This window comes from Crinia signifera, chromosome 2 (genome assembly GCF_055691185.1).
Source record: "Crinia signifera chromosome 2, ASM5569118v1, whole genome shotgun sequence".
In the NCBI taxonomy this organism is placed as follows: Eukaryota; Metazoa; Chordata; class Amphibia; order Anura; family Myobatrachidae; genus Crinia; species Crinia signifera.
In genome coordinates this window covers 217,132,899-217,160,351 of record NC_139218.1, presented here as the reverse complement: position 1 = coordinate 217,160,351, position 27,453 = coordinate 217,132,899, and the positions used below count along the sequence as shown (strand labels likewise).

The window sequence follows — 27,453 nt, the reverse complement described above, 5'->3', positions numbered from 1 at the left end:
TGTGTACACAGCATTAGAGTGAAGTGGTCGAGCACACCAAAAAAGAATACACAGATGGCATTTACTGTCCATTCCTCCAACTAGAGTACATACCTAAAAGATATCTGTCGAAGCTATCTGTTGGGAACAAATATTTGTAAGGTATGAGAGCAAAGAACAATCATCAATCAACTATTTGCTCCCAAAAATTGGAAAACAGACAAAAACAATTGTTTCGAGAAATTTGTTATATCAATACAACAGATGTAATGAATGATGAATGACCACTGTCTGTTTTCCAGTGTTTGGGAGGAAAAGGTTGATTGTTATATGCCCTCATACTTTACCAGATTTTATTCCCACCAGACAGATTGGACAGATATCTTTTAGGTGTGTAACCTATTTAGCCCTCAGCACCAAGCCAGTTGCTAAGACACACCAGGTTATTTACATTTTCAGATGATAAACTGCACAATATGACCAGAATAAACTTCTTCTGCACAATATGACCAGCAAGAGAAAACAACCTTTCACAGGGTACTGATGTTGCAGGTGTGGCCAAGTACTTCTGTGCAATAGAGGCCAGCCTGCTGTGTGAGCCTGCATGTTTGGACCACCACTCTAACGGACAGGACTCTGTACTGATGGTGGGCTCCGCTCTGTATCGACGCACACTGTTCTCAACTGAATCTTCCTCTTGTTCAGAATCAGACTCTGATGAAGCAGCCAATAGGGCTAACTTTTTATTTGGTGGCTCTGTTGTTGCTTCCACCAGTTTCTCCGCAGCAAACCTCTGTTCCTTGAGTAAGTTGGTGACTGAGGCCCACACCTCAACCCTCTCAGGTCTGGGTATACACTTGAGGTCTTTGAATCTTGGATCCAATGCACTAGCAATCTTTAGATATGCAAGATTGGCATTTCCCTTGCGTGTCTCCAGGTCTGTTATGAATGTAGACTTAAATTTGACCACGTAGGCAGGGTCATCATCTGAGCTTGCCATGACCCGAGAGAGATGGCAAAAAGCAGGTAGAACCACACAGCACGAAACATACTTTTCTCCTCCCAGAAGTTCCGTCACATACCTGCAACAGTAAATCAAAAATTCAACCCCATTTTGTTGGGTATGGGAGAATTCTGACAATTCTCGTGGATACCAACAGTGGCATCCCAGTACTCAGACAGTCCCCAGTAAATATACTAAACCGTCCTACCCTTAACCCTCCCTGCAGGATCTTCACCGATGGGATACCGAGAGCCAGCATCGTAACTACATCCCATTCATGCTACATCTTTTACAGACAGTACAGTGAGAAAATGAAATATATGATGTATGTAAAATATACCTGCAGGGCTCCAGCAGCGTTTCCAACCTCTGCAGTTTGTCCATTTCAGCTTTAGTTGGCATGGCAATCTTGGTGTTGTGTGTGGTGAGGACATCCCTCAGTGGCTGTTCATTTCTGCAGACGCTTTTTACCATGTCCAGAGTCGAATTCCATCTGGTTGGAATGTCTTGTATAAGCGACTCCTTCTTTTGTCAATGTTCAATTTGTTGTTTTGGTACTTATGTAGTATCTGGGCTGCCGATTTTTTGATTGTATGCCTTAAGTTAAGGCATACAATCAGATGCGATGCGATGCGATATCGCATCGCATCGCATGCGACCATCGGATGCGATGACCCGATTTTTCCATAGGAATCAATGTTAAAATGGACTGAGTCCATTTTAACATGGAATTCAATGGGAAAAAGGGGTCCTTTTCATACCCCTACTATCCAAGTGGGCATGGAGTTGGATATAAACCTGTGGCGAGCGTAGCGAGCCACCGAGCCCGAAGCGTGGCGAGCGAAGCGAGCCCCGCGAGGGGCCGGTATTCTGTGTCCCCTCGCGGGGCTCGCTACGCTCGCCACGCTTCGGGCTCGGTGGCTCGCTACGCTCGCCACAGGTTTATATCCAACTCCATGCCCACTTGGATAGTAGGGGTATGAAAAGGACCCCTTTTTCCCATTGAATTCCATGTTAAAATGGACTCAGTCCATTTTAACATTGATTCCTATGGAAAAATCGGGTCATCGCATCGCATCGCATCGATGGTCGCATGCGATGCGATGCGATGTGCCCGATTCGACCCGATTTAGAAATCGGCAGCCCAGATACTACATAAGTACCGTTGTTTTTTTAATTCTGCAGCATTTGATGTACTGTGTTTAAAGTGGCCCACAACCTTTCTGCATTTGGCCAGGACATTGTCAAATGCACTGTTCTGTAAAGATACTGTAATAGAACGCTGGAGACTGTGTGCAGTGCAGGGGACGTGTTCAAAAGGCAGATGTCTTGCAGCGGCAATCAAATTTCTTGCGCTATCTGTGCTAAGTGTGCTGACTTTATCTGAAATGTCCCACTCCTGTGCAACATGAATAAAATGTTCTGCACATGTTTCAGCAAAATGTCTCTCTTCTGTTTTCATTACAGTCAGAGCATGTGAATGCAGCTCCCACTTTTCATCTATATAATGCACTGTAACTCCAAGGTAATTATGGTTACCTAGCGATGTCCAGTAGTCTCCAGTGAGAGCAACATGTGGTGCATGTTGTAACGCTGTCGCTTTTGTAGTCCTCTCCTTTTCATACAAGTCATGTATTCTTCTTGTGATGGTGCGTCATTCGTTGCGATCCTAAGAATGTTCTTGAGACTGACATCTTCCACAATACTAATCGGCCTGCAGCTTGTAGCTATCCACTTCGCTAAGTTATTTGTTAGCTTTTCTTGCTTCTTGTATCCAACGTAGTCTGCCGAAGCCTCACTGCACTGTTTGTTTCGTTGGGTGATTTTCTGGAATCAACGCTGTGTATTGCATTTAAATGATACTTTAAACTCGAAGTACTCTGGTGATAAGACAATTCAACGTTGCAGTGTTTACAAACAACTTTGGTTTTATCAACTCTGCCGTCTGGAAGAGATTTAAAATGAAAATGTCCATGTAATATTTCTATTCCTTTCTCCATTTAGTCATTTCTGTAAGGGGGGACAGAAAAAAAAGTGAGATAAGACCACTGTATCATATAGAAAGAAAAAAGTAGACTTTACACCCCAGTTTTGCTGTGCCACTGATTATTGATTAATGTCTTGCGAGCAGGGCCTTCCTAATGTTTAACTGTCTGTAAATACCCAGTTTGTTCTATCACTATCTTCATTGTAAAGCACAAAGGAATATGCTGTGCTATATAATATAAACTGTTAATAAATAAAGGGCTCTTAGTAAGCTGCCGCAGGCTACAACTTTCATTACCCCCTTTCCATACACTAACCTCAGATGATAAAAAGGGACATAAGAGCACTGTTACTGTATCATATAGAAAAAAAAAAGTAGACTTTATACCACAGTTTTGCAATGACACTGATTAATGATTAATGTCTTGCGAGCAGGGCCCTCCTAACGTTTGACTGTCTGTAAATACTAAGTTTGCTCTATCACTATCTTCATTGTAAAGCACAATGGAATATGCTGTGCTATATAATGAACTGTTAATAAATTAAGGGCCCTAAGTAAGCTGCCGCAGGCTACAACTTTCATTACCCCCTTTCCACACCTCAACCTCAGACGATCTCTTGTAGTCTTGCACGATGCTCCCGCTGCTGCTGGTCAGTAGTTGGGGGAATTGCGCGTCTTGCCGGACAGCCTGCGGTAATGTCACTCTGTCCGTTCTTTAGTACTGCCACTTTATCATTCTACCCAAGTTTGCTGGAATGTTAAGGTAGGGATTGGACACTGACATGCAAACTTATAGACCTGTTTAGAATTGTGTACTCACCCCATCCCCTGTGAAATACAGTACCCACCCTATTACCCCAGCCCTAGTGGCTTGTACCCCTCTGTTATGAGGCTGCAGTAGCATTCTCCCCTGATGTACCCCTCTGGTATGGCATCCACCCCTCTGTTATGGGGCTGCAGTAGCATCCTCCCCTGATGTACCCCTCTGGTATGGCATCCACCCCTCTGTTATGGGGCTGCAGTAGCATCCTCCCCTGATGTACCCCTCTGGTATGGCATCCACCCCTCTGTTATGGGGCTGCAGGAACATCCTCCCCTGATGTACCCCTCTGGTATGGCATCCACCCCTCTGTTATGGGGCTGCAGTAGCATCCTCAGCTCATGTACCCATCTGGTATTGCATCCTCCCCTCATGTTACCCCTCTGGTATGGGCCTGCAGTGACATCCTCTTCTCATGTAGACTACACAGTGTCCTTGCTCACATTCATAATGACCCCCTTTATACTAGTCATGTAATTACAGCCTTCTCTTGAGGCAAACTCACGGTGGTATGATGATGTAGCCCTTTTGGATATTCAGCGTCTTTCCTTATGCACCTGGGGATCTTCTCCATCCTCCTATCTGGCAGCCCCTCTGCTGTTACATGCACGGGGACCTCTGCAGTGTTATCCTGGCGTCTTCCAAGTGCGGCAGCAGCACATGCACGTGGACCCCTGCACCGGTATCCTGGCGTCTTCCAAGTGCGGCAGCACATGCAAGGGGATGTCAGCAGTGGTATCCTGGCCTCTTCTAAATGCTGCAGCACAATCGCGGGGACCACGGCAGACACGTCCTGGCGTCCTCCAAGTGCCGATGCGCACGCTCGCGGACCTCGGCTGCTGTGTCTTGGGGCGAAAATCTGGCGTCCTCCTAGTGCCGATGCGCATGCGTGCGGACCTCGGCTGCTGTGTCTGCGCGAAAATGCGCTGTTCTTCCGGCTTCCGGGTCTGAGATCAGCCGGATCACGTGACGTACGAGTTAACGTGTTAATGAAATTATCGTTAACGCGATAATAACGCGTTAATCTGCCCACCACTAATAAATATATATATATATATATATATATATATATATATATATATATATAGCAAACTAACAGTGCGCGAAAAATAAGGAGTTAAAAATGTCAATAATGTCCAATTGGGCAAGGTATACCACACAATGTTCCTCCACGTGTATATAATAGGCACTCAGGTATATAACCCGGCAGCTCCAAGCTCTCCACCTCAGGTGAGGAAATCCTGGATCCAACAGGTGCTTGTCTACAAAGAAATAAGGAGAGTGAGCGCTCTATAGTGCATGAATCTGTATAATAAATTTATTCAAGGTACACACAGGTTTACAGATGGCTTAAAAATCACGTACCAGACCTCTGACGAAGTCGATGACGAAACGCGTTGGGGCGTGGCCTAGCGTCGTCTCTGACCGGAGTTACCTGTGGGGATATCGTGCCGCTCAGACGTGTGGAGTCTCACCGCTGCTGCTGCTGCAAAGTCGGATTGCTGTGTGAGTGTAACCTCTCCAACACCCGGCTGCTGAGACAGCACGTCTATGCTTTATATCTGCGGTGTTTAGTACCGCATTGTCTGGTACGTGATTTTAAGCCATCTGTAAACCTGTGTGTACCTTGAATAAATTTATTATACAGATTCATGCACTATAGAGCGCTCGCTCTCCTTATTTCTTTGTGTATATATATATATATATATATATATATATATATACAAAGAAATAAGGAGAGCGAGCGCTCTATAGTGCATATATAGTGCATATATAGTGCATATATATATATATAGATTTGTGGGGCGAACCGGCACTCTGTCCCAGCTGTAATGTCTGCTCCGGTGCCTTCCAACACACAAGTAGGAAGCAGGAAACAATGGCGGCACTCGGAGACTTGTGGATAAAAAAATATTTTATATAGCCATTAAAAGGTGCAACATATAACCGACGTTTCGGGGATGTCCCCCATTTTCAAGGTGCAGAATGTAACAACACTCTGCACCTTGAAAACAGGGGGCATCCCCGAAACGTCGGTTATACAGTATGTTGCACCTTTTAATGGCTATATAAAATATTTTTTGGTACTTGTGTTCTTTCACGGCTCCCACGATGTGCATCGTACAGGGAAAAATCGCATCGCATCGCATGCGATCTGGTGCGATGCGATGTCATTTTTCACAGAAATTATAGACATGAGTTGAAATCATGTAAAATGCACCCCAAATGTCATTTTTCACACTGTACCACCCCCACTATCAACGCCAACCTGAAGCGTGGCGAGCGCAGCGAGCCCGCGAGGGGCGGCGGTACGCGTCCTATGACCTTTTCATACCCCCACTATCCACGTCGGCGTGGAGTTGAGAATAGAAAGTGTGGCGAGCCCGAAGCGTGGCGAGGAGACGCGGATACCTTCACAGGTATCCGTGTCCCCTCGCGGGCTTCACAGGTATCCGCGTCCCCTCGCCACACTTCGGGCTCGGTGGCTCGCTGCGCTCGCCACACTTTCTATTCTCAACTCCACGCCGACGTGGATAGTGGGGGTATGAAAAGGTCGTAGGACGCGTACCGCCTCCCCTCGCGGGCTCGCTGCGCTCGCCGCGCTTCGGGTTGGCGTTGATAGTGGGGGTGGTACAGTGTGAAAAATGACATTTGGGGTGCATTTTACATGATGTCAACTCATGTCCATAATTTCTGTGAAAAATGACATTGCATCGCATCAGATCGCATGCGATCTTATGCGATCGCATGCGATGCGATCGCATGCGATTTTAACAAAAATGCATAAAAACACGGGAAAATCGCATCGCATCGCATGCCATCGCATGCCACTATATATGGCATGCGATGGCATGCGATGGGAGCCGTGAAAGTACACAAGTACCTATTTTTTTATCCACAAGTCTCTGAGTGCCGCCATTGTTTCCTGCTTCATATATATATATATATATATATATATATATATTATATATGTATATGCTGTTAAGGTCGGCACTCATTTTTGCTCGAGGAAGAACCGTAGTACCTTCCAAATAGTTAGTAAATAGACATAGTACAAAAGAGGCGGCACTCACGCATTTGTAGAAAAAAAATTATTCCAAAGAGGTGTCACATCAGTTAGCCTGACGTTTTGAGGCCCATGTCCCCTTTATCAAGGTGTGAACAAGAAGAGATAGTGCAAATCTTACCTTAAATACTAAGTGCAGTCATGTGTCACAGTGGTCCCAGCGTCTCTCGGGGCACTTCCGGCGTGTCAGCCTCGAGTGCTTCCAGATCCACGGGTCAGGAGGACAGGCAAAGGCTGCGGCATCCGGTTACCATGGTATCCTCTCAGTAACCTAGGAGACCTGCTGGACGCCGCTGTCACTTGCTGGGTACCGCTGTAACACTGAAAAGTACAAAACAAAGTGGTGAATAACTTATTTTGTGTTTGGTGTGGTTAGACATAGACTATACATTAAATATATGGGGTGAGATTTAATAGGATGTGAGATTCAAAAAGAGAGAGATTTGGGAAGAAATCTCCAGGGTTTTTTAAAGCGGCAATCATTTACACTTCAAAATCAAACTGGTTTTGCAGTGTAAATTATTGCCACTTTAAAAAAACCTGGATATTTCTTACCAAATCTCACTTTCTGAATCTCTCATCCTATTAAATCTCACCCATGGTGATGTACACGATAAAAGTGCTTGAACATGTGAGTACATAGTTGATTTTCACATCTATTGGTCTATGGGGATGCTTGAAATGTGTTCCAACCAGTGTTCCCTCTAAGCTGTGCGCGCGTGCGCGCGCACACACCTCGACGAGCATGCGCACAGACATTACAATAGAGCGCACAAAGCAGCAGTGGTCCCTTTTTGCAGTTGTGGACTCAATTAAATGTGTGTTTCACCCATTAACTACATTGTGTGCTGTGTTTTGAATGTTTAAATGTTTAATATAATTTTGAAGTAAAGTTAACACAAATGCTGAACGTCATTTTCCAGTTATATATAAGTGACGCACAAAAATTTAAATTTCCTTCCAAAGTTGCACAGCCAAAATCTTTAGCCGCACACAGTCTTCGTAAAATTAGAGGGAACATTGGTTCCAACCAGCATAAATTAGCATTTTTCACATCCTATACACTTGTGAAAGTGACTTTTGTTTTTAGTGGCTTTGAACCCTGTTATGTCCATGTGAACTATAGTATCTTTGATGTTTCTTGCTCGCATAAAGCATGACATTGGTCTTTGGTTCTTAAATATCGGTAAATCCATATATGTTTTAACTATCGGCCATAAAGCTGACCGCATGTTGTATAACTGGACTGCATGTGTTATGGGTGTTTTTCCACGGAATCACTTGTTTAGTGTCTCTGACCTCAGGCTTTAATAGGGTGTCCCTAGGAATAGTTTTCACTTACTCTTTGATCTCTGACAAGGATTTCTAATCATAGCTTCTGTCAATTAATCTTCTGGTCATGCTGTTCAGCGCTTCTTCGATTTCAAGTTGTTCAATGGTAATTCTTGCTGTCCTGATGTATTGGGATTTCGGGAGCCCCTTTAGTAGGGCCTTTGGATGATGGCTGTTAGCTCTTAAAAGATTATTGCGATCTGTCGGTTTGGTGTAAATGGAGATTTGAATTCTCCCTTAATTAAGTTTTAAAGAGACATCTAGATAGTGGATAGTCTCATAGCTTCATTGGAACGTGTATTTGATGACCGGGTCATTTTGGTTGATATTCTCCATGAGATTGGACAGTTCTGTGTCCCCCCAGTCCATATGATTAAGATACCGTCGATGAATCTAGTGTATAGCAATATCAATGCCTTGATTGATGGATCTGTGAAGAACCTGCTCTCTTCCTCTTTAAACATATACGTGTTAGCGAAGGAGGGTGCCACGTTGCTTCTCATGGCACACCCCCTTCGTTGTATATAGAAATTCCCATCAAACAATAAATAGTTCCTGATTAATGTTAGCTCAACGAGTTGTATGAACAGATCCAATTGCAGCTCCTCTTACTCCTCCTTGATAAGAAATTCTCGCAATGCCCCTAATCCCTCTTTGTGTGGAATGCTGGTGTAGAGGTTGCAAACATCAAGTGTGCACAGGATGCTGCCCTTTGGAATGGATGGTAGGCTTTGTAGTCTATTAAGAAAATCTGTTGAGGTCAACCCAAATCCCATCATACTCCCCAGAGGCAATCATGAAATCTTTTCAACTTAATTTGAAATTAATACCGGCAAGTACATATCAAGAAATGACGTATAAGATGCTCCATAGAGCATACCTGTCACCCAAAAAACGACATATCATGGGTCTTTCAACAGATTCTAAATGCCCTAAATGCTCTACAGAAAATGCTGATATCCTGCATTGCTTCTGGGGATGCCAACACATCCAGAAATTCTGGAAGGACCTTTGCTCTTTTGGCACAACAACACTAAACATTTCCTTCCAATGCACCATCTCTTGGGCACTCTTTGGATGCTTGGCTGATCAACCCAAATTCCCAAATATACAGTACTAAGGAGCTGGTGATGATCCTATCTGCAGTGGGTAGAAAAGCTGTACTGCAGCAATGGATTCACACTACTGCTCCCAATGTTGGCATGGCTACGACAAGACTCTTATTTCTATTCACCATAGATTGGCTCGAGACTACCTTACACAAGGAAAGACTGACACCTTCCCTCTTCCGATGTTGGGAAAAATTTATACAAACTCTACCCCCCCAAACTAAAATAGCAATACGTAACTGTTTCCAACATACTACATCAGGCATGTCCAACGTTGGCCCTCCAGATGTTGTGAAACTACACATCCCAGCATGCTTTGCCACAGTTTTGCTATTAGAGAATGCTAAAACTATTGCAAAGCATGCTGGGATGTGTAATTTCAAAACATCTGGAGGGTCAAAGTTGGACATGCCTGTACTACATGGTATTCTTACCAACTACTAGTTAATAATGATCCTATCGCCCTTTAAACAATTACCACACCATTCCCTATATCTTGTCTAACCTATATTGGATGGATTTTCTATGGATGGATCGATGGCTCCGGGATGTAGATTGAAGGTGATATGTTATCTTTCATTTTGTTTAGCATTGTTAACTACTCTAGTTATAGTTTAAGTTAAATATAAAAATACTCATGTTTCATGCTATAATATCAAGACATTTTGGCACTTTTTGGTACACACCATATCTTACTATGGAATTTTGTTATGTAGAGCATACATCAACGAATACTAAGCTGATATGACACTCTGTTTCTGTATTATCTTTCTGTTACAATGTTAACCAAGAAAACTCACAGAGACAGTACAACTTTAATATCCTTTAATATTGACTTACATGTATTATACATTGTCGGGCTATCACAGCCCTCACTGTACAGATATTTGATATTTCAAAGTCTCTGGCTCTTTATGTAATATGTCTGATGTGCTGACCCTTAATAAAAACTTTTTGGAAAAAAGAAAATCTGTTGTGTCTTTGACAAAAGTTGGTTGCTTTGTTACTAAGGGTTGTAAGATGGTGTCCAACAGTTGAAAAATGGGCTGATATAAAGAATCGCGTGCAGAAATTATGGGGCGTCCTGGTGGATGGAGTGTGTCTTTGTGATCTTTGGGACTGTGCATAGAACTGTGGTCCACTGGGTGAGGTTGTTGTAATGCTTTATATATTTTGTTGGAGATATGCCCTTCCAGAAATGCTTGATTCAGGATCTCGTCCAATTCCTGTTTAAATTTGATGGTTGGATCTCCTTGCAAGAGGGTGTAGGTATCTGTGTCTCCAAGTTGTCTTTGGACTTCTTCAATGTAGTCTTCCAAGTACTGGACGACTAATCCTCCCCCTTTGTCTGCAGGTCTGAAGATGACGTCCCTGTATTCGCTCAGATGTTTTAAGTCTGTTTTTTCTCTCCTTGTAAGATTTTATTGAGTTTTGGGGGCTGCTTCAGTGTATCTCATCACTAATTGGTCTAATAGGCGTGTAAAGGATTTCAGAGACGCATTAGTGGATGTCGGATCATAAGAGGACTTCATTCTTTTAGCTAGAAAAGGATCGAATATTGTTTGGTTGTTTCTGTTTCTTTTTTTAATATTTTTTGTCAAAATGTTCCTGCAGTCTCAGTTTGCCCTCACTGAGGCCAAACGGAGACTTAACAGCCTGTCCCTTGCTCATGTTCAGAGAGCAATCTCAGCATTAAATCAAAAATGTTAAACTCTAGGTAACAGAGCTAGTAAATTAGTAGCAAATATGCAATAAATAGGATTACAAAACTATCCAAACCAGATGGATCTGTAACAACTAATCCAAAGGACATTGTGAACCAATTTCCCTCCTATTTTGAAAAATTATATAATTTAAAGCATGACCCATCTACACCCCAACCCTCCATCCCTCTCATAAAAACCATTCTTGACTCCATAAGCCTTCCCTCTTTGTCTTTGGATGATTCTTCTGCACTCTGCTCTCCTTGGACTACTGAGGAATTGCAGGGTGCATTGAAATCTCTTTAGAAAGATAAAGCCCCTGGTCCGGACGGGTTTATTAATACCTTTTATGTAGTTTTTCGAGACTCCCTCTCCCCTGTCCTCCTCAGTCTCTATAACAATATAATGGGCAACCCATTCCCTGCTGAAATGCTGAAAGCACGAATAGTAACAATTCATAAACCTGGCAAGGACCCATCCTTACCACAAAACTATAGACCCATAGCACTCTTGAACACTGATCTAAAGCGTTATGCTAATTTAAAAATTAGCAAATAGGATGAACCCTTTAATACCCATCTTAGTTAACCAAGATCAAGTCGGCTTTACTATGGGACGGCGAGCCCACAATAACACCAGGAGGGTATTCTCCCTGTTAGAAGCACGTTCTGTAATTCGAAAACCATTGCTACTACTGTCATTGGGCGCAGAAAAAGCCTTTGACAGGATTCATTGGCAATATATGAATGAAGTCCTTATTAGATTTGTTTTTTCTGGCAACTTTCTACAAAATATTCTTCGCTTATATGCTAATCCTGCTGCTCGTGTTTTCAGGAATGGGTTTTTGTCAAACCCTTTCCCTATCACTAACGGCACCCTCCAAGGCTGTCCCCTGTCCCCTCTTATTTTTGCTTTAATGATAGAACCATTAGAACAAAAAAATTAGACTGTCCCCTTTGCTTGAAGGAATCCACATCGGTACTCTCCAGCACAAAATCCGCCTCTTTGCGGATGATGTTCTTCTAGTTGTAGCTAATCCTGAACTCTCCCTTATCACCATTCACTCTATTCTCCAAGAGTATTCTAATGTTTCTTTTTATAAACTAAATACTACCAAATCAGAGGCACTTGCCTATGGTATAGATGGCCCACTCCTTCAGTCTCTACAATCATGATATAATTATGCCTGGCAAACATCTTTCCTTCAGTATTTAGGTGTTAAAATCCCTTGAAGCTCCCAGACGCAATCACGCTTAATTATCTCCACCTTCTGGCCCAATTCTCTTCCCTTACTAAACAATGGATGAACTATAACATCACTTGGATGAGCCTCCTAGCCTCTATTAAAATGATGCTTCTCCCTAAAATCCTCTATCTATTCCGAGCCATTCCCTACCTTGTTCCCCCTAATGTACTCAATAAGTTCTATTCTGTTATATCCACCTTCATCTGGAAAAATAATAGACCACGTATGGCCAGAGCCCAGCTACACCAGTCCAAAAGCAATGGTGGCCTTACTTTTTCAAATTTGGAATTATGGGACAAACTGATAGCTGCATTAGGTGAATTCTCCCTCCCCTCTTCTAGATTATCGATTCTGGCGGTCTCAAAATAATTACCTGATCTACCCATACATAACTGGATAGAGGCTGGAATTATAACTATTGGTGACCTGTATGACAATTCAGGTCTCCTTTCTTACCAACAACTCCAATCGAAATACAGTATCCCAACAAGTGATTTCTATAAATATTTACGCTTCAGGCATTGGTCCATGGTGCAGGCTTATACCTCAAGACTCTCACCATTGCCTCCTACCCCCCCATATGTATTATCTAAATGTAGAACTCAGGGACACAAGAATGGTATATCCCAATGATACTCTACTTTGTTGTCCTCCCAGGATGAGACAAAACTTCAAATTCAAACTAGATGGGAGCCGGATCTGGGTATCACCTTGACAGATGCTGTCTTCCTTAAGGTATTCAAAATGTCAAGATGTATAAATCACTCTGAAATGATGTTTAAATGAATCCATGGACTGTACCATACCCCAGAACGGCTTAACAAAATCTGGCCTGAATCCTCAGAATATTGCTGGAGACAATGTGGACATGTGGGAACACTAGTACATACTTTTTGGTCCTGTCATTAAGCAACTATGGACAGAGGTCTTTGACTTCATTAAACATATGTTAAAGGCCTCTATCCCATAACTGCCTGAAACCATATTTCTGCATCGATTTCCCCTAGAGGTTCCGAGGCACTATATCTACGTTATAAGGCATATTCTCATAGCAACTCGGGCAGCTATTGCTCAATACTGGAAGAGATCAGACCCCCCCCCCATCTGCCAAAGATTATAGCAGCTGTGCAACGCAGCTACGAAATGGAAGATATTGGATTTAAATATTCCATGGAGCCAAACTCCCCCTTGACTAAATGGTTTCCCTGGTCTGACTACTATGAGACCTTACTACCCTCTCCACAATCATAACTCACTGGGGATATTCTAGGTATCTCCATTTCCCTCTACTATATATCATTTTTGTGTACGAGGATTTATGGCATCACCCCACCCTACCTCCCTTTTTATTTTTTATTCCCCTCCCCCCCTTTTTTTTTATTGTCTATTCTCTTTCAATGTGATTGCAAGCTTATTACTGTTATATGTTTTATGTTGAATGCAGAGACGATGAGTGTGCATTATTGTCCCTGTGCTAATTCCACTCTGTGTAATTTGTTATGAAAAATGCCCTTAATAAAAATATTCAGATAAAAAAAAAATGTGGTAATCAGTAATCCATTTTTCAGTGATCCTTCTCTGGATTGTGTGGTTACCAGGATGTACCCGGATGGTGCCAATTGGATCCTTTGTTCGGTCTCCACTTTTCAAGAGATACGCCTCAGTGTTGTTCCACAAAGTGCACCTTTGAAAAAGAAAACTCCAATTAAAATTAAATAATGGAGTTTATTAAAGTGCGCATAAAACAATAAAAATATAGATACATGAAATTTGATAAAGTACTGGTGCTGAAGTAGAGGACTCTCAATGCATATCTTCACTCACGCCTTTCTTTCTAGGCTGGACTTCAACAGTAGTAGGATTTCCATAAGTCAAGGTGCCATCCAAAACATTCTCAGAGGAGCAATAGGCGACTACCGTGTGACATCAGGACATAACATGGACCTGCCCACACACGCAAAGTCCCTTTGATGTTCACTGGCCCACTGGTGTCATGATTTTACATTGGTGATGCCCAGCAATGGTTTTTAGCCCATGATGGAGAGCTAATCGATGGTCATCCCTAACACATCCCTGTTTGTAATGGTGCATGCAGAGTGAGAACTTGAGCTTTTTCAGTGGAATTTAAAATGAGCAGTGAATAATGTTTTTTTACTTTCACTGGAAATTTTATTGGTACTTGTTTAGTTTCACATCGGCAGCGCGTGCCGCTCTAGCTATGAATCTTGGCAGCTTGCCAAACTACCTTACTTCTCTAAGCTACGTTATCAGCGTAGCGCCTGTTTGAATCCTGGCAGCTTGCCACCTGCCTTACATCTGTAACCTACATTATGTATCAGCATCCTGCGCTGACTCCGCAGCGGCCCAACGCTGCTACTCCTAAGCTCCTGTCAAGCCTAGTGAGCGCCTCTCACACAGCGCTGGCGCCCGCATGATATCCTCTCTTCTGTGGAGAGGGGATCATGCGGGCGCCGGTGGAGAAGCGCTCCATCTGTGATAGACGTAGGAGCGTCACAGACGCTCCAGCAATGAGACGCTCCTGCGTCTGAGTTGCGCGTGCCTCCCATGTCCAAAGAGGGGGTGCGGACACAATTGCGTATCATGCACAATGAAGGAGGCATTTGCCAGTGTTCCATGTTACATACTGGCAAATGCCTCCATTTGATACCCCTACCAAATAAAGGAGGCATTTGCCAGTGCTCCATGTTACATACTGGCAAATGCCTCCATTTGATACCCCCACTATCCACTCCATCCCGAAGCGTGGCGAGCGCAGCGAGCCCCATGAGGGGACAACCTTTTCATACCCCCATCAACCACAGCAGCGTAAAGTTGATTTTATATAGTGTGGCGAGCACGAAGCGTGGCGAGCGCGCCCCGCGAGGGGGCGCGGAATACATGTGAAGTTATCCGCGTCCGCTCGCCACGCTTCAGGCTCGGTGGCGAGCAACACTATATAAAATCAATTCCATGCCGACGTTGATTGTGGGGGTATGAAAAGGTCGGGAGGACGTATAACGTGTCCCCTCGCCACGCTTCGGGCTGCCGTGGATAGTGGGAGTGTTTCAGGAATACATTCACACCGGCCATATCATACATCTGAGCAATAGCTACTCAGAGGTCAGAGGCAGCAGCGTCTCATTGTTGGAGCGTCTGTGACGTACGTATCACACAGATAGAGCACCTCTCCGCCGGCGCCCGCATGATCCCCTCTCCACAGAAGAGAGGATATCATGCGGGCACCAACGCTGTGTGAGAGGCGCTGGGCTGCCGTGAAGTCAGCGTAGGACGCTGAAAATGTAGATTCTAGAAGAAAGGCAGCTGGCGAGCTGCCAAGATTCATAGCTAGAGCAGCATGCGTTGCCGCCGTGAAAATAAACAAGTACCTTTTTATACCAAGTGTATGGAGCTGTCAATCACTGTGCCTGCTGCGTCACTCCCCTAACATTTACTCCAGTACAATTATACTAACACCATTATAGTACATATTGCACAACTACTTTGACATATACTACATGGATGTAACATATGTAGTTTTACTCGATCATTAACTTTGTTCTTGCAATATAGATACAGTATGTAAAGCTCAGTATGGGTACAATATGAGTGAAGTGCTGCATAAAAGCTTATTGAGTACTTTACACGTGACCTACGTTGCTACAGTAGACGCTAAACTGGTGAACCACTACCCGTGTAGTATAGTGCTACAACACCAAGCCCACAAAAAAAAAAGCTTAAAACAAGCTACTAAAAAAAAATATAAGCCCAAAAACAAGCAACCATCAAAAAAAAAAAAAGCAACTCACGAAAAAAAGAAGCCCAAGTCGACTTGTTTTAAGGTGACTTGGCAACTATGGTGCTACTAGCTAGTTTGCGATAGATTTACATTGCGCATGCGCCAGAGTACTACGCTTCCGGCAGAGGCGCTGCTGTCCTCTGTGGTGCCGCAGCCGCTCTTGACAGAGAACCTCTATGGTGTTCGTGGCGCGCCGCTGATGATGACAGCGATCCCATGCATGTGTCCAGCGCACACATGGCTTCTGCCCGCACTTCTGAGAAGTTACAGACTTCAGGTATGCCTGGGGTATGGGGTGCGCTAGTTAGCTCTGTTCCGTGGTAACGGGACGCTGGTTATTCTGGACATACAGTAGTGGCACGTACAGGCTACACTATGCGCCCGGCTCTAGTTCTGTAACTGGGAGAGCAGCGTGACAGCTCGGTGTGTCAGTGAAAGGCAGCAGCAGACTAACCCATATGGTAGTGAGATGATACCTTCAGTATAGCACACAGGTTCTCAAAGTCGGTCCACAGAACCCCACACAGTGCATGTTTTGCAGGACTCCTCACAGAATCAAGTGAAATAATTAGCTCAAACTGTGGATCTTTTAAAATTTGTGTCAGTTACTAGTGTACCTGCCTGGTGACCTGGAAAACGTGAACTGTGTGGGGTCCAGGGGACCAAGTTTAATAACCACTGGCATACTGTAATGGTAGTCGTTAAATCCTAGTGGGCTAAAGGACCTTTTATGGGCAGGGGGAGGGGCAAAGCCACACTGTCAACATTCATGCAGGGTCGGCAGTAGAGTAAAAGTACAGGAGCCAGAAACTGAGGCCACAGTACCAGCGGCGGGTGCTGCTGTGCACCTGTAGCCCCAGGCCATTTGCACACACAGAGTAGAGGGCTCTGAGCGCCGAGCAGCAGGGCGCACATACAGTATATGTCAGTGGCACACAGTGAATCTGTCAGCCACACACACAGATGGTGCACAGATGGCCGGGCCGCGAGGGTCAATGACATGCCAGCTAGTATAGGCGGTGGCTGTGCCAGGGCATGGAAGCTCTGGGGCCCATCACACTTGACCCCCCTATCGCCTGCGTGGAGAGTGTCCATTTGTTCTGCCAGTTTCAGAGCGTTCTCCTCCCCCTGTCATTTGATGGTCCTCTTTCTCAGTGTTGCCATTGCCTGGCTCTCTGCATCACCCTGCATTGGATGCGATACATCAATATCAATGTCTACTTCGTGTATGTTGCTCTTATGGTGTTGAACTATTAACTGTAGACCTAGACATTGTCTGTCAGCCATCCGTATACCATTAATTTGCCATTTTAAACTTAAAATGTCTGTATTACAACTCTCACAAAATAAAAACAATGAAGTGACTCGTTCTTAAATGCAGGTTCTTCCATTTAAACAAAACCAACCCACAAAGCACAACCATTACAGATGGTACTGGTTATTAGTGATTAGTTACCAGCCTTTCAAAATAACTGAACAACATAACAGTGATATCCGCTTCGACAGCTGATGATATGACTGGAGTAACACTTAAATTGCGCCATATAGTGGCCGCAAGTGCAGCCAACACTTCAATTCACACTCATAAATGTGAAGAGCAGCGATAGGCTTTCATGATACTGGATGAAAAGGTAGTGAGGAGGCTGACTGTGTTTTATAAGGAACAATGATAGACTGGACATCCCAGTGACAATTAAGGTCTAGAACTGTAGAAATCAGTGAGTGGCATGTAGTTTATTTATAGTAAGTGTGTAAAAGTGTATGTATATATTACACACACATATATATGTGTGTGTGTGTGTACTTTTGCTCTAAATGTAATTATGTTCGTTCAATACTAATCGACTGAGTTTATTTACAGAAATGAAGGAGGACGTTGGGCGAATTTTAATTCAATTTAAAAATGAAAATGGAGAGGTGCTGGGATCTTCCTTTGATGTGCCACTGGATATTACACCTGATAAATTGCAGCTGGTCTGCAATGTATTGATACAGGAGGTATTGGCAACCACCTACAGTATGCATGACAAACATTACTGCACTTGTTAAAAGCCCATCATAGGGCTGCTCCTACCTCCAATCTTTTGCTGGGTACACACCAGAAGGATTTGGGCTCAATTCCCCTAATTTTGATGTAATTTAGATTTTGTGTAAAAAGAGCAGAATTGGACATGTTTTCAATGCGATTCCGATCGGATTCGTGTACCTGCCGGTCGTTTTGTCGCTTTGCAGATTTTACCTGCTGCACTAAAGATTTGTCCATCTACATTGCATTGGGTACAGATCGTGAGCAGATCTTGTGCTCCAAAAGATCGTACGATTGCAAGGAAATCATTGCACGATCATGGTCATTTTGGTGTGTACCCTACATTTGTCGTCACAGCTTCCACTGTTCATATAAGGGAAGGTAAACACATCAGTTTGGTTTCACTTTCTATTAAGGAGTAATTTGGTCCATCGAGTGGCATTAAAGTAATATTCTTTGGAAAAAATCTGTATGTGTAAATGTCTACCTACCACACAAAGACCCCAATTCAGGTTTGATCACCAATTTTGCAGAAGACTGCAATCAGATAGCCACTGCCCATGGTGATATTTTGTCCCATGCAAGACTTGCGAATGGATCACAGATCTCATGCCATCTGCAAACCAATTTGAAACGTACTCCCCACCGATTGATTTTCACTCTGTGCAAGTTTGCATAAGTCTTACCCTTCCACATCTCTGCAAAAGAGTAGGGCTGATTGAGGCCAGAGCTGATGTCGCACACCCTCCCTGAAACCACCTGGGCATGCCTGCCATTTCTTTCTGACCCTTCCAGTCCGATTTTCACCCCCCAAATGGCGACTTCCTGTGAGTCAATCTGCAGGGGGATTGCGAGTGGATTTATATGCTTTTTATCTCTGTTTTCAGGGTTGCGAATGCGTGCTATAAACCATACGCGTGTGCAGTCATTCGATAATCGATAGGATTATGAATTTGCACAACAGCGACCCGGTCCGAGTAACCCCAAAGATTGATTAATTCTTGGACCAGGGCACCTTGTAACTCTTCTTACTGTTTACTGCAGGTTACAAAAATCTTAGCTGTATACAATAAATAGAATCAAAATTGATTTGGCGCCATAATGAAAGCAGTTACAACCCTCAAAGCGCATTGCAGATAAACAGCCATTTTGGTAGACAATAGACATTGGTTAAATTCCTCCTAATTCTACATTGCTGTGAATCTTTGATATGTACAAAAATGTATTGTTTGTGCATTAGGAGGAGCCGGTGCCACTAGCGTTTTTTGTCCATGATGTGGAGATTGTGACGTCTTTGGATAAAACTTTGGATAAACAGTTGGTAGAAACAGAGAAGGTGTTGGATATAATCTATCAGCCACAAGCTGTATTCAAGGTTCGCGCTGTAACACGATGCACCAGTTCCTTGGAGGGACACACTGAAGCTGTTATCTCTGTAGCTTTCAGCCCAACTGGAAAGTAAGCTTGATTGAAATGTTTTTCAAATACCATCAAAATAAGTGTTGAATGTTTTCATATTTGTATGTTTATTTGCAGGTACTTGGCAAGTGGCTCAGGAGATACAACTGTTCGTTTCTGGGACCTCAGCACAGAAACCCCTCATTTTACATCAAAGGGTGAGCAAAGACTGTAATTGTCATGTGTTTGATTTTTATTTCTTAATAGTGTTTGTTACTCAAAGAGGGTTGGAATGGCTTTTATAAATAATAGCAGTTCATATTCCATATATAATGGGGTATCCATTGACCCACGTAAATTTACAGCAGGTGCTAGAAGGGATCCAATTGGATACCTTTGTATACAGGTAATTGTGGAGAGGTTTATATTGGGTAATGCAGAGCAAAAAAAAAAGTGTCCCAAGGACCCATCACTTTCAAAAATTGAAGTCCTACTTTACTGTTTCGGGTCCCATCACATATTATGGGGGCTGAGGGCAAATGGCAGAATTTTGGCAGTACAGGGGTCAAGTAGCAATTAGTGTAGAAGGACTGTAGAGGCAAGCAGCAGTTGGGGTAGAGCTGGGGGGCAGACACAGTTAGTGTAGGCTATGTTTAAAACTGTCAGGAGCTGATTGGCTGGACATTTATCACTCTTTATTATCACCCTAGCATTTATCTATTTTTTAAAACTTAATACACCTGTGCCCTAAAGAGATATCGGCTGATGGATAGGGCAGATCATTACAGTGCAGTTGTATTGTAAGTAGTCTGTATGATCAGTTGGCAGATCACCTGTATACACAGCACAATGTGCCAATATATATTTTTAGATATCGGTGGCCATCGATTGTACTACAAAGTAATATGACTGAAATATATCGCTGGTCCATCAGCCACGTTCACAGTCAGTGTGTACCTAGCATCTTTGTATTTGTGGTTTAGTATTGGTAGGTTATTCAAAATATGTTTACTTCTCTTTTGCAGTGATTACTTATTTTTTTGTGTGGTTTATGGGATCTATGATTTAGTAGTGTTCTGCTAAGGTCCATACACACTGGGCGATTATGCATACACACTGAGCGGCTTGGCAACTGTCAGCGGCCGGCGGAGGGCTTTGCATAGTGCAGTGCTATGCAATGCCTTCCTCAAAGCCGCTCATCTGATGAGTGGCTTTCCCGTTGATGATGCTCATCGCCAGGTTTCATCGCCAGGGCACTTGCTGTTTTGAGCGGCTTTCAGCTCAAAGTTGCCCAGTGTGTATGGGCCTTTACTAATTCATGTTGAAAGTGCTAGCCACTGACTGACTACTCTTACTAGAGACAATGGCCGCATGGATGACTGACATATGCATCACCCTTTTTATTAAGTATCCTTTTTATATTTTAAAGTGTGGATGCTTGATATAGCTGCAGCTGACAACCCATTTGCAACAGCCAATAAACCACAGTGAAGTGTGTTTATAAGGGTGTGTGTTAAATCCAGTAATATCTTTATAGCTCAATTTGTTACACAGTGTAGGCAACACCAGGGTACATGTCATCTATCATTCTCTGCAATAGATTTCAAAGTATTCTTTAGGGCAGGCATGTCCAAACTATGGCCCTCCAGCTGTTTTGAAACTACAAGTCCCATCATGCCTTGCCACAGTTTTGCTATGGCAAAGCATGCTGGGATGTGTAATTTCACAACCGCTGGAGGGCCACAGTTTGGACATGCCTGCTCTAGGGCAATAGCGAAATGGGTACTTATGTAGTATCTGGGCGCCCAATTTTAAAATCGGGTCGGAAAAATCGCATCCGATATCGCATGCGATCTGATGCGATTTTCCATAGGATTCAATGTTAACATAGTCCTGTTCATTTCCCCACTATCCAAGTGGGCATAGAGTTAATTTTATAAAGCGTGGCGAGCCACCGAGCCCGAAGCGTGTCAAGCGGCCGCGGATTACGTAAAATGTTTTCCGCTGGGCTCCCTGCGCTTGCTACGCTTCGGGATTGGTGGCTCGCTGCGCTTTATAAAGTCAACTCCATGACCGCTTGGATAGTGGGGAAATGAACAGGACCTTGTTAACATTGAATCCTATGCAAAATCGCATCGCATGCGATTCGATGCGATTTTGCCGAAAATCCCATCTGATTGTATGCCTTAAGGTAAGGCATACAATCAGAAAATCGGCAGCCCAGATACTACATAAGTACTGCGAAATGTTATGCTTTACTTCTTCAAAGGATTTGATGCACAACCTTTGTATGGACTTTGTTGATTATGTTGTCCATCTGACAAGGGTGTGTCTTAGCGACCTGACAGGATTCCAACGGTCAGTACACTGACAGGAGGGTGAGTGCATCAGAGCCCCTTGCAGGCTCGCTGCTCTTAACATGCTGCAAGCTCGGTGGCTCTCTGTGCTCGCCACAGGTGCTATTCTCCCTCTATGCCAGTCTTGGAACCCAATGATGGAGAATCGCCCCTGCATCTGGGCAATGAGAATATGTATGATGTTGTTCTGCATGAATGCAAGCAGGGCATGGGGTCAGCATGCATCCACTCAAAAGTGAGTGTGACCACACAGGCATCACTATAGGGGGGTGACAGAGCCAGGGTCACTAATGGGGGGCGTGTCAGGAAGCTACACATGTGCTGGGCTTCTCCTACCCTCTCCAATTAATGTTTATTCACATGGCAAAATTGTATTAATTTTCTTTTTTCTTTATAGTAAAATGAATATTTATTTTGTTTTGTTGTTTTTAATCACAGGGCATACACACTGGGTGCTCAGCATTGCGTGGTCCCCAGATGGGAAAAAACTTGCATCGGGCTGTAAGAATAGCCAGGTGAGCTTGTCTATGTACTACGTTATATGCTTACTATGTCTTCATTTTAGCAGTTAAAATATTATATAACTACAAACAATTATGTTATTTTTACTTTGTATTCATTTAATAAATTAACTTTGGGGCCTAAATACAGTGTATGAGAAAGGGATGTGTTTCTTCTTTTTCAGCCAAGGTACCTTATTACAAACAGCTAAAGGGACACCGGGCATAATGTACTAAGCATCGCTTTGTGATTGGTACATCCTGCCTCTTAACGGCTACATAAGTGCGTTATCAACGCCACTGTGTACCTACAGTATACATGTGGGAAGGACAGCTCTCCCTGATAAAAGCTGTCCTTTGTGATAGGAGGACTTCTGGGATTAGGACCCGGTAGTACCTTTTTACATGTGTTCTCTGCGATGGGGCAGCCACTGTGGGTGCTAGAAGGGATCCAATTGGATACCTTTGTATACAGGTAATTGTGGAGAGGTTTATATTGGGTAATGCAGAGCAAAAAAAAAAGTGTCCCAAGGACCCATCACTTTCAAAAATTGAAGTCCTACTTTACTGTTTCGGGTCCCATCACATATTATGGGGGCTGAGGGCAAATGGCAGAATTTTGGCAGTACAGGGGTCAAGTAGCAATTAGTGTAGAAGGACTGTAGAGGCAAGCAGCAGTTGGGGTAGAGCTGGGGGGCAGACACAGTTAGAAATTGGGGTAGAGGGGTAAGGGCAGGCAGTTATGCAGACAGGTAGGAGTATGTGCAGACAGCAGCTGGTGTAGTACTCAGGGACAAGGAGGGGGGGGGGGGGGTAAGATCAGGCAGTACAGGAAGTAAGGATATATACAGTAGCAGAAGAGAAAGTACTGGAGACGATGATAGTGAGGGAAGATGGCATTTGTGGCAAGGAGGGGGTTAGGGTCATTCAATCCTAGGGGAATGGAGTGGGTAAGGGAAGATAGCAGCTTAGGCAATTCTGGTGTTAAGGAAAGGGGTAAATGCAGTTGGTGCGGTAATGAGGGGCAAGCAGTAGGGAGGGAGCAAGGTTATATAGCAACTGGGGCAGTGCTGGGGGCAATAAGGGGGTTAGAGACAGGCAGTACTAGGGAGAGGAAGGTGCAATGGTAGATAGCTGGGGCAAGGAGTTGGCTAGCAACAGGAAGTGCTGGGTGCAGTAGTCTCCTCATCTTCCTCCTGTGAGCCAGCTGCATTGCAATTGGCTGGGGAAACACTGCAGGTAACCCATTCTCCACCCTGTTTGTATTAGATGCAATGCTCCAAACTGCCCCCATCTGCTAGCCTAATCGCACACTGATGGATTACAGAGTGACTTAACTTGTGCATACCCCATCCATGGCCAATGCACCAACCCCTCCCCGATTCTATCAGCTACTGCACCAACCAACCCCACTACCACCCCAACTAAAGGACTTCCTTCCAGGCGTGCAGCCACATGGTGAGTTCTCCCACACTCCTTAAGCAGACTGCAGTATGTCAGAGCCACCTTGCCAAATACCAGAGTCCATCTTCTATACTGCCAGGATCGCAAGGGCCCCTGTAGAACCGGGTCCTAAAGCCAGGACCCCCATCTCTCATTTTCTGTATTCTACACTGGCATAACTGCTAGTAGAATCTATTAACTTCTGTGACATTCTTGCATTTCCTTGAGTAATATAGCCATCTGATCTGCTGAATATTTATTTCACTTATGTTACTATAAATATATTAAACATTTATTCATATTATGTTAATATATTTTTATACTTCTTTTCAGATTTTCATTTGGGACCCAAACACTGGGAAGCAAATTGGCAAAACATTAATAGGACACTCTAAGTGGATTACATGTCTGTGCTGGGAACCTCTTCATTTGTAAGCCTGACTTTGTGTTTTGTTATAGAAAAAGATTGGCATGATACAACTTTCAGCATATTAGTATGTGTGTGCACCTACGCTGCAAGTGTCACTGCACCTGTGGTTAATTACAAATGTTGCAGCATGCTTTGAGATGATGGGCCAAATGTAATAGGGTGAGAGTTTCAGAAAGTGAGAGATTTTGGGAGAGTTTTCCTATGTTTTTTTAAAGCAGCAATCAATTACATGGCAAAATCAACCTGGTTTTGCAGTGTAATTGATTGCTGCTTTAAAAAAAAAAAAAGGGGGGGGGGGAGAACTCCCAAAATCTCTCACTTTCTGAAACGCTCATCCTATTATATTTGGCCCGTTGTATCTCTCCAACACAGCAATAATGAGGGCCTCCAACATACACCACCTCATGCAGCTAATTATATAGGTCAAGAGCAGAGATTAACCACGACTTGCTCAATTTACAGGACTAGGATACAACCAATTTCCATTGTTGCCTATGAAGTCCTAATGTCACCTATGTCATCCCAACACTTCTGATTATTAATCTAAATCTGTGATTCGGTACCATGTGATGCTCGTAAATGTTTTGTATATGGGTCCTAATTCAGGCTTAATAGCTGTGCTGCAAAACTTCGGAGCCAAGTGAAATCCCTCCCCCTGTGCACAGCTGTAAATGCGTTCGCAGCCATGCAAAAAGGGGGACATGCATCTGAAATCAGACTCTAATTCTCCCTTGCCCCCCCCCCTGTGTGCAGCGCAGCACAAGCTGAGACTTGGCACTATGATGGCTGTGGGGAGACTTTGGCATCCCTCCCTTCCTGTGGCTGGGAGCCACCTGCGTTTTCTGGTGCACCCCCAGAAGACGTCAGCGTGCCACCCATAAACAGCCGCGGGCAGTCACTCAGCCAGCGTATGGCCTGCGATCATGCCCGTTGCTGGCTGTTATCACACGACGGGCTTGCGTATGTACACTGCGTACCATGCGCAGTCCTCCGATAATCGCTCAGGCTGTGAATTTGAAGCCCAGCTAATGGGTCTGAATTAGCCCCAAAGGGGGGAAAGTGCTTCTGAATAAGCAGTTGTCTGTTTTCTAGGAACCAGTGCTTTGTTGATATTGATTACTACAAATGAAACTGAATAAAAGTGATGATTCAATCAGATGTGGTTTTTCTCACATCTGTGAGTACAGATGCTCTATCCTCCCTATGGCGCATACATTGATACACAAAAACACTTCATCTCCCCAAGCAGTAGTGCCACAGTTTCTAAACCAAGAGTTGTTCTGCAGATAATAACTCTGCCAGTGTCGGTGTCTTTCAACATTAATGCCAATGTCCGCTGACAGTAAGGTTGAAAGTAAATGCAAAATACTGAGTATTAGGAGCTTATTGACATAAGTCTAGTTAGTTCGAATGAATCGCCCCCAATGACTGCAATTTCATTTTACACTTCTCTCAGTTTTCAGTGATTATGTGCTAAACCAGGGGTATGGGTCATAGGGTCAACAAGGGGAATGTTGACATACATCAAGGTTGCCACATGCATTAGGTCGACATGGGCTAGGTCGACAGGCAAAAGGTGAACATGGGGTTTTTTCATGTTTTTATCCCGAATGTCGACAGTCGACATGGACACTAAAAAGAGTGCACTGCGTCCCCTTGCATCGCTTGCTGCGCTTGAGAAAAGAGATTTATTGGATTAATGAGGCTATAGTGTGGCACTCTTTTAGCAAAAGCTATTGTTTAGCATTATGCTCTTCATGTTATAGCTAGAATAATCCAATAGTGTGTTCTGTTGTCATTCTGTTTTGCTACTCATAGTTATAGTACGTCTATGATGTGAATATTTAACACTAATGTTCTTTACTTGGTTCCCTCTGTCTAGAAACCCAGAGTGCAGATACCTTGCCAGTGCCTCTAAAGACTGCAGCATTCGTATCTGGGATACTGTCATGGGCCAATGCCAGAAGATTCTTACCAGCCATACGCAGTCAGTGACTGCTGTTAAGTGGGGTGGAGATGGCTTACTGTATTCCTCTTCTCAGGATAGAACCATCAAAGTTTGGAGAGCCACTGATGTGAGTTCACAAGAGTATTTGGGACACTACAATTTGTCCTTTTAATTGATCAATGCTTTATCTGATGAAAGTAGTGTAAGGGTTCCATTGGTTGAACATCTCTCACAGTACTGAGGCCTGCTGTTCACTCTGATCATGACCACATATTGGATCTGCTATATACTCTTAGCAAATGTCACTTATACCTCGCTGCTTACTGTATTTTGTTTGCTCTGGTGCTTTCTAAAAGCAGTGTGTCTTTACTTCTAGTGAGCACTATTTTTTAAGTGTTCAAGCTACACCTATAAAACTCATGGAAGAATAGATGTAAAACCACCCATGAGTAGGTTCCTCAATTACAGTGCTCGTTTCTTGTTCAGGTTTATAACTTCAAATCTCTTTTAGGGAGTTCTGTGTCGCACTCTTCAAGGCCATGCTCACTGGGTGAATACCATGGCACTTAGCACAGACTATGTTCTCCGCACAGGAGCTTTCGATCCAGCTGACGCCTCCATCAATCCTCAAGACATGCGCGGCTCCTGTAAGTGTAAATTTACCACTTTGCATTGAAATATAGTACCATTCATAAAATCAGTATTAATGCATTTTCCTTTTATTATCCTGTATGTTTTTTAGATACATTATACAATTAGCTGTAGAGTTTTGCGCAGGTCTATTTGCCAGCAAAATTCCATGCGGTGCAGGGTAAGGCTGTTCAATTAAACAACTTTTTTCCGGTACAGAAAAAGCAGCATTCAAGCGTGGAAATACGCTGATTCCGCAGGAACAATGTTTTTTATTCCCACACCCCGCACATAAATTTGATAGGTTTTTATGCAGACTATACCTTGCGGTACATGAGCTGTGAGTGTTGGTCCAACTGCGAGAACTTGCGTGTGGGGCATTCCCTGCTAATTGAATACCTACCGAGCTGCAATTAGCCCCCTATAGAGTTCACATTCAAAATTGTATTGTTAGTTCTTAAAAGCACTGTAGGGTGGCCGGTATTTGGCTCTAAAATTGACGGGATTTCAATCCCAGGATTGGAGTTTCCCAGTCTAATGCCGGGAAGTATTTGAGCACCTGCCCCGCTGCTGACCGCCCACTCCTGGCACGGCACCGTTGACGCCTGCCGCACTCCCGGGCGCACCACCTGCCAGCCCATTTAAATTAAATTGTAAATTGTTTGTTTTTTTAGGGGGG

At 43.7% G+C, this 27,453-nt stretch overlaps 2 protein-coding genes across 3 annotated transcripts in view; one reads left to right on the top strand and one right to left on the bottom strand.

The window, feature by feature from the left end:
* Positions 1–27,453, top strand: part of NLE1 (notchless homolog 1) — a 90,380-nt gene that overhangs the window by 46,935 nt on the left and 15,992 nt on the right. Inside the window, exons 1-8 of one of the 2 annotated variants that reach the window (XM_083173732.1) lie at positions 16,156–16,319; positions 17,904–18,040; positions 19,309–19,526; positions 19,605–19,684; positions 22,262–22,338; positions 24,100–24,197; positions 26,079–26,271; positions 26,656–26,791. In XM_083173732.1, coding sequence (XP_083029858.1) covers positions 16,259–16,319; positions 17,904–18,040; positions 19,309–19,526; positions 19,605–19,684; positions 22,262–22,338; positions 24,100–24,197; positions 26,079–26,271; positions 26,656–26,791 — 1,000 coding nt within the window. In that variant the 5' untranslated portion in view covers positions 16,156–16,258. Of the gene's footprint in view, positions 1–16,155; positions 16,320–17,903; positions 18,041–19,308; positions 19,527–19,604; positions 19,685–22,261; positions 22,339–24,099; positions 24,198–26,078; positions 26,272–26,655; positions 26,792–27,453 lie in introns of those variants that run through there. The other variant, XM_083173733.1, reaches the window with a different exon arrangement.
* Positions 3–1,647, bottom strand: LOC146058979 (E3 SUMO-protein ligase ZBED1-like). The gene is made up of 2 exons (XM_083171152.1): positions 1,323–1,647; positions 3–1,061 (listed from the first exon to the last, which is right to left on the bottom strand). Exons 1-2 carry the CDS (start codon positions 1,454–1,456, stop codon positions 383–385), a joined length of 813 nt encoding a protein of 270 aa, XP_083027278.1. The 5' UTR covers positions 1,457–1,647; the 3' UTR covers positions 3–382.